General features: G+C 38.9%; 1 protein-coding gene across 3 annotated transcripts; it reads left to right on the top strand.

Annotated features, from left to right (window-relative positions):
* The first annotated feature begins 7,717 nt into the window (after nucleotides 1-7,717).
* On the top strand, nucleotides 7,718-17,284 carry LOC122830567 (cytochrome P450 11B, mitochondrial). Of its 3 annotated transcripts, none has more exons than XM_044115983.1 (9): nucleotides 7,718-8,076; nucleotides 8,753-8,908; nucleotides 10,685-10,899; nucleotides 13,251-13,454; nucleotides 14,136-14,317; nucleotides 14,400-14,566; nucleotides 15,924-16,002; nucleotides 16,081-16,296; nucleotides 16,998-17,284. In XM_044115983.1, exons 1-9 carry the CDS (start codon nucleotides 7,784-7,786, stop codon nucleotides 17,106-17,108), a joined length of 1,623 nt encoding a protein of 540 aa, XP_043971918.1. In that variant the 5' UTR covers nucleotides 7,718-7,783; the 3' UTR covers nucleotides 17,109-17,284. The 3 variants fall into 3 exon arrangements, with proteins under 3 accessions (XP_043971918.1, XP_043971919.1, XP_043971920.1); XM_044115985.1 differs by lacking the exon at nucleotides 7,718-8,076 and adding an exon at nucleotides 8,282-8,354; XM_044115984.1 differs by lacking the exon at nucleotides 8,753-8,908.
* Nucleotides 17,285-17,306: the final 22 nt, after the last annotated feature.

The following is a 17,306-nucleotide window of genomic DNA, read 5'->3' as shown; positions in this document are numbered from 1 at the left end:
CTAAATCTCCAAAGGTACAAAATAATATCTAAAGATTAAGACTTTACTTTAAAGGACTCAGTTTGTTTCTGATGTATTTAGCAATAGCGATGGGATGCAATGGGTCTTGATGGAAGTGTGTATGTCGGTACTAGAACCACTTAAAGGATTCTGCAAAGGATCAGCATCAAGCATGTGACGCAGCATCCATACACACGTTCTCATGCATGAGGAACTATGCTTTCATCACCAATAAATGATTAACTATGGGTGACACACAAACACATTGTTTTCTTAATTAAACCTGATCTGACAACATTTAAAACAGGACAACTAGACTCCTTGGGCTTTTTGTGCCTATCCTCTCTTCTTGCTCCTTAAACTGGTCCCAGGTCTGTTTCTGCACATAAGCTCACGGGGGCGTGGCTGAGTGCTGATCCAGTTAAAGCATTAGCCTCTGTGGGCAGAAATTGGAAGAAATCTCAGCAGTGAAAAGGAAAAGAATACGAGAGTTGAAGTGAGTTAATTCGCTGCCAGCCAGCTGGAGAACTGAAGAGCAGAAAATCTTCTGTGAAAACACATTTGGGGACATAAAACACAAGAAGGCCACCAACCGAGAGCAAGGCGGCTCTCATCAATCCTTTTATTATTTCAACTCAAAATATGTTAAAGCACATTATAAATTATTAAATGTACTGTTTCTATGAGTTTAGAACCCCAAAACAGAGTTTCTTATATATATATATATATATATATATTTATATATATATATATATATATATATATATATATATATTTTAGTCACATATACAATCAAATATGTTAAAGCACATTATAAATTATTAAATGTACTGTTTCTATGAGTTTAGAACCCCAAAACAGAGTTTCTTATATCTATCTATATATATATATATATATATATATATATATATATATATATATATATATATATATATATATATATATTTCAGTCACATATACAATCAAATAGTTGAGTTTATTCTCTTGGGCTAAATTATTGCTGCGTGCTTTTGTGTTTCACAATTGGAAACACGAAAATTGCCGTGAATTATTGGGAAAATGCGTCAGTAAAGAAGGAAAGGTTCACACACCCTCTAATGGACACAGTAAACATCAAAACATTTCCTCTCTACCAGTTGAGTAATTGTGTCTTTGCTGTGACTTTTATTTCACATCTGAATCTAATTTAAAACCTTTCTGATGACTTTATAAAGGCTCTCTACAGTCAGACCTCTTCTTACTGGATGGGATTTGCTTTTCATCTGGAAACCAATCACTTCCTCCTGTCTTCTTTAAAACTTAACGTGCTCCAGTCGTGAAAACTTCTTCTTCCCTGGTTTTAGCCCAAAACATTCAAACAGTCCTAAATATATCAGTGTAGTATAAACACAAAATCGTGATGGAGTTGTTGATAGAGAGTATAATTTTAGTGTCCCATCTACTTTCATTGAAATTTATTGTTTCTAAATAACTTTATTCATGCCTTTGATCGTTTGTTCTTGTGGTTAAATTGGCATTAGAAATAAAGTCTTACTCTCTCTCCTTGGTTGCCGTTAGAAATTGGGTTTAATTTTAACGCAAAGACACTAAAGCAACTGAATAAAATTTAACATTAAATGCTAAATGTTCAGCAAGGATATTGGCCAATATTGTGTTGCCAAAAATAATCACAGTTTCTAAAAAAAATTGTTTGATCACAACTTCTGAATTGTATTTGCTGTAGTGACAGTTTCAGACTGGGCTCAACACAGAGCGCTTTTAAATCTGATTCCTTCAGGAACATTTCTGTGAGTTTATTCCTCTGATTGGACAAACACCTTCTCTAATCTTCTCTACTGTCGCTGTCTGCAGTGATGGATAAATCTGGTTGTGAATTCAAAATGTCATCATTCTTCAGCAACTTTCAGGTACATTTTTGTTTCCTTTTGTAAATCACTCAACCTAGAATGTCATAAGCAAAAAAGGAAACATATGTTGTTTTTTTAATGGATTTTAACTCAAATTGAATGGCTGAGAATCTACTTTTGATTCATTTACATCGTTTCTTTCATGAAATAGTTTCTCTTTCAGACTCAGCCGCTTTTGGTCACACTTTTCCCAGGTTTGTCTTCTCCTTCTGACTTCATAAACAAGTGGTCTGTTGTTTTATGAGGATTTGGGGAGATTTAAGATGCTGTGGTTTATCTGGTGGGTTTCCTGCTCTGTCACCTGTCAGCATCCTGATATCCAGACCAAATCCTGAGAGGAATATTGAAATAGGTCTGAAGTGAGGCCAGTAGCGTACGTGTGGGTCACTCAACATGACATCGCCTGTAAATCTTCCTCACAGACACGTGAGTCATCGGGTTTGTTCTCTGCTACGGCTAACGAGATTCCCCTCGTTAAGTCCTCTAATCTACACTGAAGAGCTGGAGGCGGCGAGGTGCGGAGTGAGTCTCTATCAGGTAATGAGGGAAGCAGGGAAGGAGTTTATTTTCTCCCGTGAGGACCCAGACCTGCAGCTCCCCAGGAGCCCTCTGGCCAGATCGCTTTGCTTTAAAGAGGGTTGCCCTCAGGTTGAGGTTCTACAGGAGAAACATCTCTCCATCTGGAAGGGTAAGAAATCTCTACGTACTGTTTTGAGATGTCTGGATAAACAACCTCCTCAATATCCTGTGGATTAAATAGAGTGACATTTGCCACTTTTTGTCCCTGTGTGTGTTTTAGCTTTCTGATTTAGCAATGTCCCAGACGTCTTGTTGATGATAAACGCTTCATATGTGTGTGTAAGCGGGGTGTGGGAGGCCTACACCTGAGCGTCTGAGCCTTGTCCGACTCCCTGTCCTTGTCCTTGGTAGGTCTCAGCCTGAGTTATTGCTGAGACACATCAGACTGCCAGACTAATACAACATGAGCGAAGGAGAAAGCCATCACACTTCCACACGTCAGCTTTCGAGGAAATAGGGGCGTGGTCGATCGCTCTCCGCCAGCCAAACCGCATCATGGAGTCCGTGGCGAGACTGAAGAAGTCGCTGAGGTCGCCCATGAAGAGGCTGAGCAGCTGTGTGGCGGGGCCGAAGGAAAAAAGGTTGTGTGCGAGACCCAGAGGGAAGAAGGGCAGGGACAGGAGAAGATGCAACTTACTGGGGAAGACCCCTCCATTAAAGGCCTCGAAACTCAAAGACCCTTCAATGATTCGGTCGTACCAGGCCGACCTGGAGAAACAGAGGCAAGTTAGAAACAAAGTAGTACTTACACTTTCTTTGAAAGGAACCTTTGACATTATTCACGTTTTGTGAATAACTTGCAACAGCAACAAACTATCTATTTTACTCAGTGGTTCATCCTGATAAAGTGGAAGAAAAATGTTACAACCCCAGTTCCAATGAAGTTGGGACGTTGTGTAAAAGAGAAATGAAAACAGAATACAATGATTTGCAAATCCTTTTCAACCTCAGAAAAGGTTTTTAATGTTCAAACGGAAATCTTTGTTTTTTGCAAATCTTAACTTATTTGGATTTTGTTGCCAGCAACACATTCTAAAGGTTGGGACCAATTCACTGAAATTGGGGTTGTGCATAAATTTTTTTAAAAATTAAAAAATAAGAAAATTGTAGTTTGTATTTACATCTCCATCCATTCAAAAGTCACTCAATTAGTAAATTGAATCCACCTGTGTGTAATTTAATCTCAGTTTAAATCCAGCTGTGAAGATCTCTGAGGTTTCTTAGAGAACAAACAGCAACATGAAGAGCAAATGACAAAGACATTTATATCTTTCACATTTTTACTCCATTTGGGTCTAAAGTTCTTCTAGAAATAGTCCAAACTCTCAAAAAAACACCCAGCAGTTTTTTGAAAACTAGTTAATGTTTGTGTTGTCTGGAAAATAAACAGTTTCAGAAACCTCCTGATTATCAAGTCACAATCAACGGGCGCCGTTACCTAGCAACCACAGCCAGGCCCAGCCTGTCACCTATGACTCTGATTAAATATTCAGACATGTATTGTTGGACTAGCTGTGTTTACATCATGTCATTCTAATGCATATCCTCCATGCAGCGACTGAAGAGATGCTTTAGCTGAACTGTGTCTGAAATACTTCAGCTGTGTTTCCTGTTTATACAGAAAGCTGCGGGAGGCCATGAACACTCAGAAGAACGCACAGAGGGCAGCTATGAGAGCTCACTTCAGGAGAAAATATCGACTCTCAGAGGTGTGTGAGGAAAACAAGACACACGACTCATCGTAATTCAGCTGCAAACTCTGTCTTAGGTTAGAGGTGGACTTTTTGTGTCGATTAAAACCAAGGCGGGGTGTTATGGAACATGTTCTGTTAGATGCTTAATAAATTTGGGAACAGAATGCTTTCAGAAAGCCACATTTTCTCTCAATTCCTTTAGTTGCATCTGACAAAAATAAATATCAAAGTAAAGAGCTGATGCATCCCTCAGCGTCTGGTATTCGTTTTAACTTTAGACTAGAGATTCAGATGAATATGGAGTCGGCTCCACTAAAAACAGGAAGGATTTTGGTGGTTTTTGGACAGCATGTGAAGAGATGTTGGTGTTAATATTTATGACACAGACTTTGAACGGCGGAGTGGAAACTGAGAATCAGCCTGAAGACTCCACCGACTGATTATCCTCACAGATTTAGCTGCTTTCTTACCTACTGACTGCTGTTTTAGGAGCTGGAACCAAGATAATCTTCATCTATTTAGTACTTAATTAAACTTTTAGCCACCTTTGATCACTTCAATTAAATGTTTTAAAAAATATGCACTCTCAGACTTAATTTAAGACTGAAAACACATATTATTTTTTAAATGACTTACCTGCATTTACATAAGTTACACTGAGAGTTCAGTTCTTGTTTCTGTCACCTTTTTGTGGCCTTCACCCCTTTTTCCTGTTTTGTTTTGCCAACACGATTCAGAGCCCTGAGGATACAAACCACCTGAGGTCTGTTGGCGGCAAAGTATCGCTCCCCCCTGAGCTGTCGAAGATGATTCATCCCGAAACCAGAACCAAGGACGACAGCTTCAACCTGCTTAGCGCCTTCCAAGGCCTCGGCATCAGCAGGGCTTTGTTTACGGGAGGGAAACCCAGCAGGACGCCAACGCCAACTCACGGAGACTCTTGTAGGGTCATGTAATCAGCGCTGTGTAGATGAACAGAGAGAGGTGGAGTGTGTGATGGTGTAAATTATGATTTTTTTAAAAATGAAATTAGAGGCTTAGTTTAATCTCAGCTGCTGACTAAATGACTAAATGACTGAATGCGACTGTGTTGGTTAGAAAATATACATATTAAAACCCGGTTCAATGAAGAAATGTTCAGTAGCAGAATAACTTTAATACCAAAACTGCAAATAAATGGAAATAACGGAAACATTTACTTTAGGGATTGCTGTTATGTTAAATTTACATATAGCTTAAATTAAAATATAGTCAGTTCAACTCAAAAGATCTCATCTTAGCACACTTTACAAGAAAAGCAGATCGGACATATGTATATGTATATATATATATATACATACTACTAATTATTATTTTATATATTATTATCTTAATATTGATAATAATAACTAATATTTATTATTACTAATAATAAGGCACCAGATCAGAAAAGTTACAGTATCAGGCTTCAATTTCTGATGTATGTACTATTTGGAAGATGGGACAGTTTTACCTGAATCTCTAAGGATCTTTTAGCTCTGACATCAGTGTGTCAGAGCTAAAAGATCCTTTTAAAAGTCTTTTCATTGTCAGTGGATTTTGCACGAAGCCTTTTAGCTGCTGCTTTTAAAACGGATGGAAACTTTGTGGCCTTGAATATTCTCCTAGTTGGAGCTTTATGAATGGTGTGCATGGATAAATCTTTCTTTTCTGCTCTTTAAACTTTAAACTCTGCTGCCGTACAAAACAAATAATGCTGAATCAAAATGTTAACTGAGCTGCCACACAGTCTGTATATATTGCTTATATATTTTATACAATGTATATTTCACATGACCACCACATTATTTTTTGTGCTCAGTATAGTGGAATATTGTTTGATGCATTATGAATAGCAAGTTCATCTCGATGATCTCGACCTGTGGCTTCAGGATGTTTTAACAACTGCAACTTTTCTAGCTTCCTGTAGGAGATAGCTGCGCTCTACAACTAGTACTAGCTAGCACATCAACAGAAACAAGCAGCTATTTGATGACAGATGTTATTATAAACAGTATATTGTTATTGTTTTATTAAACATTATAGATCCAACTGGTGATCTATACACAAGTAAGGAACCTCAGGGATATAATTGTATAAAATGTAAAATCTTTTTCATCTTTATGTTGTTTAATTTTTTTTTTTCATTGACTCACTGTAAATATGTTCAGTGCTGTAAAACGTACTTACACCTGTCAGATTTTTTTTTGACATTTTGTCAAGCTTAGATATTTGAAATCATCAAAAAAAATAAAAAATAAAATAAAAAATTAGAAAAGGAAACCCAAAGTATTTATAAAACACAATTTTAAAGTCCAAACTGACCTTAAAGTTTGGAAATGTAAATGTTTCCTGTGTGAAACAATCACTGTTGACAATTCTTTTCTATAATTTTGACCCACTGTTTTTTTGGAGAATTGTTTTATTCTCTCACAATTTCTGGTCACACAGACTCTTTATCTGCCAAACCAAAACTGTGTTTGTTGAGACATTCAGAGGTGAACCTACTGGTGTGCTTTGGGTCAAGGTCCTGGTCAAAGGTCATGAGCTGATGGCTGGATGTTCTCCTTCAGGCGTTTTCTCCTGCTTTGTTGGTTTTACCAGGTTTAAAGCGACGCACGTCTTTTGGAAACTTCTACACTTGTTTTTTTTTTTTTTCTCAGTTCACTTTTTCTGCAGATCTTGAGGATCTCCAAGATGTTTCTGTAAAATAGGAGTTAATTTTTGTCAAAATAGATGCCATTTTATTGGTAAATGAGGAATAATGACATGAAATCAGTCGGTAAGCTCTGCAGTGCTTTAGATTGTCTTCTTGGTCATTTGTTAATGGTCTCTTGGAGTAATTTTGGTCAGCTGGTCACTCCTGGGAAGGTTTACCGCTGCTCCATGTTTTCTTTATTTGCAGATAATGACTCTCACCTTGGTTCACTGGAGTTTCAAAGCCTTAAATAACTTTTTTACCCTTTCCAGGCTGAGGATTTCTTTAGATTGGGGCCTGATAAGTTTTTTTTGTTTGTTTTTTTTTGGGTTTTTGTTTAGGTCTTTTAGTCATCAGTCATTAAAAGATTTTTGGATTTACTCTGGTTACCTTTGATATTACAATTAGTTTGATCTGAAACATGCAAGTATGACAGAAAAGGGGAAAAGGTTTATATGGGGCTGAATACTTTATCAGGACTCTGTATGTGTTTATGAGCCACAGTTTAAGGTCTTATCTTTTCTTTTTTTTTTTTTTTTCTTTTTTTTTTTTTGCTGTTAAGCTAATTTTAGTAAGGCTTATTGAAGGTTTTTATACCAAACAGAAAGCAAATAAAATAACCTTGTAACAAGAATTTACCGTAGTGGAAAATTTTATTGAAGACATTTTTGTTGTCCAGCTGGTGTCTCTCTGTTTTGTATGAACATTCTGGCTCTGTTGTCTTTCTCTTGAACTCTGATGCTCGTATTAATAAATCACCACCTCCTATCGGTTCGTTAGAGCAATAAAAATACACATCCAAGGCCCTGTGAGGCTGGAAGTAGAGCAGGAACGTAACCAGTCCTGACAACTGTAGATGAGAGTGACCGACACATCGTGGTTGGACCATGAGGAGAGTACAGGGAACATCTGGGTCCAGGTTTTTAGGCGTTCTACCTCAAAAGGGTTTTTGTATGACTGCAGCAGGGACTGTGGTGCATGCTAACCTGGAAGGAGGCAAAGGAGCTCTGAAAGCGGTCAGAAGAGGCGGTGTGGATGGACGGGTGAGAGGCTTTGAGGAGATCCCTCATACTGGGAGGAATGGTTGGATCAACCTGCTGAAGTTCTGGAGAGAAAATCGTTTCCAGCAGCTTCACAAGCACATGGAGCGGACCTTCAATGTCCTCGGACCCATTTACAGGTACAGAGAGATGTTTTGTTTGTGTGTATGTGGTTGAGTGGCGGTTCTAGACCAAAGTCGCCAGGGGGGCCAAGAAGCGGCCAGTTCAATATCCAAAAGATTGAACAAAACAAAACAAAACAAAACGTCGCTGAACATATGAAGTGAGCCAAAGAGCCAGTTGTAGTTCTGGAGCTGCAGGTTGCAGACCCCTGATCTAGCAGAAGAAAATTATTGTCTCAAAATGGATGAAGCTAAAAGTGAAACAGAGAAATGAAAGAATTTGACTGAGAAAAAAGGTGAGAAAAAGTCAGTTTTTAAAAAGAAGCTGGATATCTTTTAAGGAGAAACATACCTATATCCAACATCAACATTTTGTACAAACTATAGCTATTTATTTTATTGATATGTGTATTAAATCTGTCACACATCTTAATGATTTCTTTTCTATGATGTGTGTTTGGTTGGGTTTAAAGCCCTGATAATGAATATTCTAAACATCAAACACCTAAAACTGTAAAACTGAAAATATAAAATGAAGTTTCTCTAAATGACCAATTAGTTACGGTTTCTGTGCCAGCGGATTTCATCGTTCATCACTCCTACTGGGGCCCTGGCCCCCTGATGGCCCCGGTCTAGAACCGCCCACGACGTTGTGCCTTTGTTCTTACACCAGCTCTTCTGTCTGTGTTGAAAGGGAGAAGGTGGGCACTCTTAGCAGCGTGAACATCTTGTTACCGTCTGACATAAGCGAGCTGTTTCAGTCGGAGGGGCTGCACCCTCGACGCATGACCCTGCAGCCGTGGGCCACACACCGAGAGATACGCAACCACAGCAAGGGAGTCTTCCTCAAGTCAGTGCCCCGTCTGCGCTTTAATGACTCCTGTTGAGGAAATACTCACTTCCTTTCTGTCTGCAGAGACTTTTTAGACTCATTGCAGTGCAATCTGGTGATAAATTTTAACTCATGGCAGTTTATGTTTGCATAAAAAGTGAGCCAAGTTGGATGAAATGATGCGCAGTATGCTTTACCTTCCGGTCCTTCTTCCCACTCAGAGAGCGTTTGGATAGCAACATGTCTGAAATGCCAGGATGAGTGAAAATTGAGTGAAAAAAAGAAAAGAAGTGCAAAATCAAAACATAAAATGTGTCAACTTCAAATATGTTTTTATCCCTGAAAGCTTTGCATTTCGTACTTGAGTTCAGATCTTGCAATGTTTCTTATTTACAGTTATAGTCAAAATATCTGATAGTTACACAACATAAAACTACCAGACTTTATTTGTTTTATGGACATATTAGAATCCAAGGGCTTTACAAGAGGTTCTTATTTATAACAATGAAAAAAAAAGTTCTCACAGTTAAGCCAGCAAAAAAAGTAAAAAAAAAAAACCAAACTACTTTGTCTTCTATTGCTGAAAATAAAAGTTATGTCATCAATACATGGTACTTTTTATGCACTTTGTTTTAGAATGCAAATAATGTCAATATTTTATCACTAATGCATTTTTGTAGATACCTATAAACTTATCTAAATTCTGCACCAGGTTTGAACAAAATAATTCAAATTAAAAACTCCAAAAACACCTAAAGGCCAGAAGATTTATCATACATCTAAAATTAATCAAAAGTATCAGTACTGGTATCCAAGAGTCGCTAGAAGAAAACCAATGAGGGAAAGTAGCCATAAGATGTAATGTTTGCAGTTTGAAATGTCATCAGCTCAGTGCAACAAGGTGGTGGCAGCATCATGCTGATGGGATGCTTTTTTTTAGCAGAGAGAGAAAAGCTGGTCAGGCTTTTCAGACAATTATTTGTCAAAAGTTTCTACTTTGTGTTGGTCCATTACTGGGGTAAGAATTAATCGTTTATTATTTATCATGTCATGATAAGAATTTAGATTTTTATTGTTGTCACAATAAATTTCAATTAATTATGTTAAAAAAACAACAAAACTGTTTGTATTGTCAGGATTGTTAGTTTTAGTATTGAACAAACAGTTCAATAAGAACCAATGACAAAAACATTTATTGTTGTTTCTCAATAAATACAAATAAATATGAAAATATGATTAAATGCAATTATTGTGAGCAGTTTAGTGATACAAAACACACTTCTGTTTGTGACTGGTGTTATAAAGCAGCATGGTAACTACTGGTTATGTTTCTCAAGAGCGGTATTTATGTTTGTGGCTCTATGATTGCAGTCAAAACTATACAGTTATTTAAAAAAGAAGTAATTAATAGTTCTCAAAGTTACTTTTATCACAATAGCACCAAAAAATATCATGATAAAACTTTAAGTCCATGTCATCCACATCTGGTCTATCACATGAAATCCCAATAAAACACAATAAATTTGTTGAAATGTAGTAAAAGTTTGAGAAGTACAAATACTTTGTATCTTCAGCTAGAAATTCCACTCAAACAAAATCAAGTGGAACAAAACTAAACATGTCAGAGTGGATTTATTGTATCTAGTTGACATGGTTGTAGTTACTGTTGATCTGGGTTAAAAAAAAAAGATGTTATTATGGTTACAGAAGACAAACAAAAGTAAGATTTTACTTTCTTTTATCACTGGGAACGTCCTTTACTTCTCTGCTTCCCTGCCGCTCTTCTCTGTCCAGGAATGGTGAGGAGTGGAGGTCCGACCGCCTTCAGCTGAACAAGGAGGTGATGCTGAGCGCGTCGGTGAGGCGATTCCTCCCCCTCCTCGATGAGGTGTCGAAGGACTTCTGCGGCATGCTGCAGGCCAGGGTGGAAAAGGAAGGGCGAGGAGAGGAGGGCAAGCGGAGTCTCACCATCGATCCCAGTCCTGACCTTTTCCGTTTCGCGCTGGAAGGTCAGGGAGTGTCTTTGTCACGCTTTTTCATTAGCCGAAGCACCCATAAAGGTCATAATAGTTTGAAAAGTAAAGGAGGCAGTATATTAAAGCCCACACTGCAAAAAATACAAAAACTTACCAAGCACTCTTGGTCTAGTTTCTTGTGCAAATATGTTAGTACTCTTGAAATAAGACAAAGCTAACTTATAAGTACCTTTTTAGCAAGATATAGGAGTTTGTTTTAAGTAAATAATTCCTTAATACTGATGAAAAAGGAGAAATAATCTGCTGATGGAATAAGACATTTTAACTTATAATATGGAGAAAATGTCTTATTCCACTGCTACTTTTTTCATCCATGTTCATGAATTATTTACTTAAAACAATCTAGTTAGTTTTATTTTATTTGAAATGTACTGAGATATTTTGCTGGAGAAACAAAAACATTTAGAAAGATTTTGTTCTTTTTGTAGTGCAAAAATCAGCAATTCCTGTCACAAATGCTGACGCGGATACCGCAGCAGCTTCTGACGTCAGAGGAATTACACAACTTACAAAAATACCACTCTTTGGAGATGTTTAATACAATTCCACTGAACCAATCACCCTAGGGAATATATTTACAGACTGTACGTGAGCCAAACTTCAGTCTGACCCGAGGCGAATCGTGTTGATGAAGCAGGAGGTCAAGGAGAACATGGTCCTTAAACATCAGAAATGATCAAAGCTGCAGTCTTTCTTGCGTCCGTCTGCAGTGCTCCGCCGCCACATTTGCAAGTGTGAATCCCCTCCTGTGTGACTCAGTGTGAGGATGATAACTTAGTCATGTGGGTCTGATCTAAACGGACCGCAGTGCAAGGAAGGTGTAAAGCCAGACGAGGAATCGGCTCCAGTGAAACTCAGCCCAGGAGGTTTATGTGAGGATAACGCAACGCGAGCACGTCTGACACTCGATGGATGTGCGAGGAAACGAGCCGCAGCTTCTCCAAGACAACAACTCTGCTTCACTTTGCAGAGACGGATTTACAAATGAAATAGCAGAGAAACATGCAGATGGATTTCACACACTCTGGGAGAAATAATCACCATTGTGCAAAAACCTTTTCACATTTTGTCTCACAATATCAACCTTCAGGGTGTTTGTTGGGGATTCTTGTGAAGCATAACTGGGAAGTGGACTGGAGAAGGTTGCCTCACATTTAAACAAATAGAAATCTGAAAAGTGGGACATGCATTTGTACTCAGTTGAGGTGTGCGATATAGATCAGATACCAAGTAAATACAAGGCCCGTATTGTTGATACCAATAACGATACGATGCTGTATATTTAGGTTTGGTATATTGTCAAATATCTGACTTTTTCCTTTGAATTGTTTTGGTCAAATCTAAGACAAAACTTTGACAAAGTTTATAGAAATCTACAAAATAAAATAACATTTTAACATGAATTGTGTGCATTTTTCCTAAATAAATAAAATACAAAAAAATTATCATTTGAAAGAAATCAAAACAAAACCATTTTGTTGAGAAATTTTAAAAACATTAAAATAAAAATTCAACATGGAATGTGAAACTATTGATCTTAGAATGCTAGTATTGACTCAGTATTGACAGTGACTTGGTAGCGATTTTATCGATATTTTGAATCGATCTGTCCGTCTCTGGTATTCAGTGCAGTTTTCATGTCTAGCCAATAATTATCTACTGGATTTAGCTTTGGACTTTGACTAGGCCACTGTAACAGATGAATCTACGTTGATCTGTCTGATTTTGGTCATTTTCTTTCCGGATTAACTCGTATTTTCCTCCATCAACTTTGACATGCTTCCTGAAAAAAAACATCCCTACAGCATGATGCTGCCACCACTGTGTTTCAGCATAGAAATTGTGTGTTCAGGTGATTTCCTGTTTAGTTTTCCTACACATATTAATGTTTTGTCTTATCTAACCAGAGCACCTTCTTCTGCCTCACTTTTTTATATTTGGATGATAAATTGAACACTAATCTGTGGGATGTTCAAAGCTTTAGTATTACTTTTAACTTCTCTACAAATGTTTCCCCGACTGAATTAAATTTAGAAATTGTGTGACATCAGAAGATAGGATCTCACTATGGATTTAATCTATGAGTATCAGAGTAAAAGGGACTGAATACAAATGCTTGCCACACTTTTTAGAATTTACTCTACAATAAAAACATTTGAAGACTTTTACATGTTGCTGTGAATCCTAAGTCCACGAGCTGAAAATAATTTGCCGAAGGTTTAAACGCTGAATTAAAAGCGCTGACGATTTAATGTTCTGTTAAGCGTTTGCTTTTAGTCACCCGTCTAATCCTCCCACCTTCTCTTCTTTCCTCGCCTCTGCAGCCAGCTGCCATGTGATCTACGGGGAACGCATCGGCCTCTTCTCCTCCTCTCCTTCGCTGGAGTCTCAGAAGTTCATCTGGGCAGTGGAGCGAATGCTGACAACTACCCCTCCACTCCTCTACCTGCCCCCTCGCCTGCTGCTCCGCATCGGCGCTCCCCTGTGGACCCAACACGCCACAGCCTGGGACCACATCTTCAGTCATGGTGGGAAGCAGCACAGCTCTGATTAGCTTAAGACAGTGGTGTCCAAATGTTTTGGCGTGGGGGCCAAAAATGTCAAATTGAATTCACAATGAGGGCCACAGAAGTCTCTAAACTCACAGTGTTTCATAAGCAAATAAGCAAATAAGTCAGATATTTACAGACAGCTGAACTATAACTCATTTTACATTAAAAACATAAGATGTGTCTACTTTGTTGACCAGAAAAAAAAAACAAAAACAAAAAAAACTATAAACCATATTCTAGATTTTTCAGATTGATTTGCTTTTTCTAGATTTTTCAGCAACAAAAACAGGATGTGGCTCACTCTTGATTTATTTTGCCAAGTTTATTAAATGTCAGTGCCTATTAGTATTAAAATTAATTCAATTAAATTCAAAAGAAAAGGATTTTCTATTGTAAAATGTTAAATTGTCTATATCTTCTTTGAAATGTCTGGCATCAGTGATAATTTCACCCTAACATTGTTTTGAAACGAGTATCTGCAACAACTTCCAGGGAAACCAAATTTAAGCCATTGTTAAAGTGCAACCAAGGGCCACCCAGAATCACTCAGAGGGCCGCAAATGGCACCCGGGCCGCACTTTAGACACGCTTGGTTTAGAGTAACATCTTTAGTCAGCGGCAGCTTTCCCCCTAACTCAGTTATTCTGCTTCTTCAAGCTCAGGCCAGGATCCAGAGGGCTTATCAGCGGCTCTCATCCTCCCAGGCTCGCCGCTCTGCGACTGGGGCAGCTGAGGGCCAGTACACTGGCGTTCTGGGGCAACTCATGGAGAAAGGGCAGCTATCTTTAGACCTCATCAAAGCCAACGTCACTGAGCTGATGGCTGGAGGAGTGGACACGGTGTGTGTTTGTGTTTGTGTGTCCACGTGATAATCGTTCATGGCCAGAGTCTGTGTCACGTCTCATTTGATCCTCTCTGCAGACGGCTGTTCCTCTGCAGTTCGCCCTGTTTGAGCTGGGACGCAACCCCGAGGTGCAGGAGAGCATCAGGCAGCAGGTGAGGACGTCGTACTCACAGGCCGGCGGTGATCCTCAGAAAGCCCTGCAGGGGGCGCCGCTGCTGAAAGCCACAATCAAAGAGGTTCTCAGGTACTTTGACACGTAAATCTGTTCTGGTGCTTTTGTTGGATTCTACTTCAACAACAGACATTCACTCAGTTGTGTCATGAAGTTCAGTGAAGTCATTGGGATTGATGGATAATCATTTTCAGATCAATAGAGCAAGAAGATATGGAATCGTTTTACAATTTCTGTTTCTGAAACCAGGCAAAACGTCTCACCATGCAAATGGCTCAGCACTGACCAGAGTTAAGACAGTGGAAAGGAAAACACATCAAAACTATGCACAGAAAGCACAAAGAAATCTGAGTTATCAAAGATTTATGGTGCAAATGGAGGGATACTAAATTAGTCTGTGGAGTCTTCCATCAACTGGATTAATAAATAATCTGATTTTACATTAATTAGTGAAACAAAAAGGATATTAAGCGATCTTAAAAGCCACATGAAGAAAAATGAAATCAGAAATGTCAAATTAATTTTAGTTAATTTGTTTAATATCCATCATATTGCTGTTTTTTTTTTTTTTTTTTGCTACACATTAAAACCATTAAGTTAAAATCCAGCCATCATGTTGTTTGGGCTGTTGACATCCAACTCTATTTTCCAATATAGTTTTTTTCTCTCCTGATGCAAAGAACAGTGTTTTAAAGCAAGAAAATACTTGAATTAAACCAGATAGTCTGGTGAATAAAACTTGTTTATTTGCCTTTGAGTTGTCATGTCAGCTGTTTCAACTTTAATTCTTTGGGATTTTTTGTGGCCTTATAAATATTTTTCAGAGGATTTTTGTTTTTATGATGAAGTAAATCTTATTGATGTGTTTTGTTAAAGATTTATGGTTCCTAAATTGTTTTGGAATCACCTTTCCACCTTTAATAGGAAAGGATTTAATTTAAGTTTTGCTCTCAGATGTGTTATTTTTAAGACTATTTGGAGGAAAATCTTTAGGATAGTAAACATTAAAACAAAGAAATTATAAAGTGTTTATCTTTGTTTTTAATAAAGTAGTAAACTGCATCTACAACAATACAACCAAACAGATCTATTTTTATGTCTTATACATTAAGCAACTAAACTATGTCGTCTTTTAAATGATTTCATTTGTGATATTTTGAGTCGAAGCAGCGACTTTCAGTAATGATGTTTAAATCTAAAACAAAAACACCAGCAGCAGCTGTGACTTTGAAACAGTAATAACCTCCAGTGATGGATAATTTGTTCCTTTGGACCAGCAGAGCAGGAAAAGCAATCAGAAATTGGGAACAGCTTCCTGAAGTATGTGCTTTCAGTAAAGGGACACCTGAGGTTGTGTCGGGAATTAATTGACAGAAAAAAAAAAAGGTTTAAATAGCTGGAAATATCAGTGCTTATTGGTTTGTGTCAGGTTGTACCCGGTGGGGATCACAGTGCAGAGATATCCTGTCAGAGATATCGTTCTCCAGAACTACCACATACCTGCAGGGGTAAGTGTTGCCCACTTTCCATGCTTACCCAACATGTCCTAAAACATGATGGTTACGAGTTTGATATCCCATCTGCAGACGATGGTCCAGGCCTGCCTCTATCCGATGGGAAGGAGCTCCCTGGTGTTCGAGGATCCGCTGCGGTTTGATCCGGGTCGCTGGGGCAGCAGCAGCAAGGAGGACGGACGGAGAGGAGAGGGTCAGGGCTTTCGCTCTCTGGCCTTTGGGTTTGGGGCGAGGCAGTGCGTCGGGAGGAGGATTGCTGAGAACGAGATGCAACTCTTGCTCATGCATGTGAGTCACAGCAGACAGGGCGGGAGGAAGAGAACAAGGGGAGGGAGGGAGTGAAAAGCAAAGAAGGGGGGAAAAGATAGAAGATAGTACCAAGGGCGTAGGTTTGGTCTAAGTTTTGGTGGGACCTTACAACTTACTGACAGAAGTGTGTCCACACTGCTCATCCATCCATCCATCCATTTTCTGTTCACCCTTCGTCCCTAATGGGGTCGGGAGGGTTGCTGGTGTCTATCTCCAGCTATGTTCTGGGCGAGAGGCGGGGTTCACCCTGGACAGGTCGCCAGTCTGTCGCAAAGCAACACAAAGACATACAGGACACACGATTCACACACACACACTCGCACCTAGGGAGAATTTAGAGAGCCCAATTAACCTGACAGTCATGTTTTTGGACTGTGGGAGGAAGCCGGAGAACCCGGAGAGAACCCACCATGCACAGGGAGAACATGCAAACTCCATGCAGAAAGACCCCGGGCCGGGAATCGAACCCAGGACCTTCTTGCTGCAAGGCAACAGCTCTACCAACTGCGCAACTGTGCTTCTTCTGCTAAAATCATTTTTAATTTAAAGTAAATGAAAAAAATGAAGTAGTGTAAAATGAAATGAATTAAGAAAGAATCTGAAGTCTGAATCTAAAGTCTGCTCTGCCTCTCCTCTTTCCTCTCCCCTGGTCCTGCCTTCATCCTCCTCTCTCTGTTCAGATCCTGCTCAACTTCCATCTCAGCGTTCCGTCCTCAGAGGACATCAAAACCTACCTTACCCTCATCCTGCAGCCAGAGACTCCACCGAGGATCACCTTCACCAAGCTCTGACACACAGGAAGGGAAACCTTTTACCATCCAACACGTTTTATTCACCACGTTTAGCTCAGTTTAACTCCTCTCTCCTAGTTATAGCTGAACTGGGAGCTCCATATGCTTTCTCATGCTTTGTATTCATCTACAATGGAGTCAAATAAAGGATGATTTCCCTCTCTTGTGTTCTGTGACTGAACTGTTGGCATTTCTGTC

This window comes from Gambusia affinis, linkage group LG05 (genome assembly GCF_019740435.1).
Source record: "Gambusia affinis linkage group LG05, SWU_Gaff_1.0, whole genome shotgun sequence".
NCBI lineage: Eukaryota > Metazoa > Chordata > Actinopteri > Cyprinodontiformes > Poeciliidae > Gambusia > Gambusia affinis.
The sequence above is the reverse complement of the archived record's forward strand: the minus strand, read 5'-3'. Positions and strand labels throughout refer to the sequence as shown.

Excerpts from the sequence above, each read along its gene's own strand:
- LOC122830567 (XM_044115983.1), top strand. The coding sequence starts at position 7,784 with ATGAGGAGAGTACAGGGAACATCTGGGTCCAGGTTTTTAGGCGTTCTA. Across the intron at positions 10,900-13,250 it reads TTTCCGTTTCGCGCTGGAAG|CCAGCTGCCATGTGATCTAC; the intron begins GTCAGGGAGTGT and ends TCGCCTCTGCAG. Across the intron at positions 16,297-16,997 it reads TGCAACTCTTGCTCATGCAT|ATCCTGCTCAACTTCCATCT; the intron begins GTGAGTCACAGC and ends CTCTCTGTTCAG.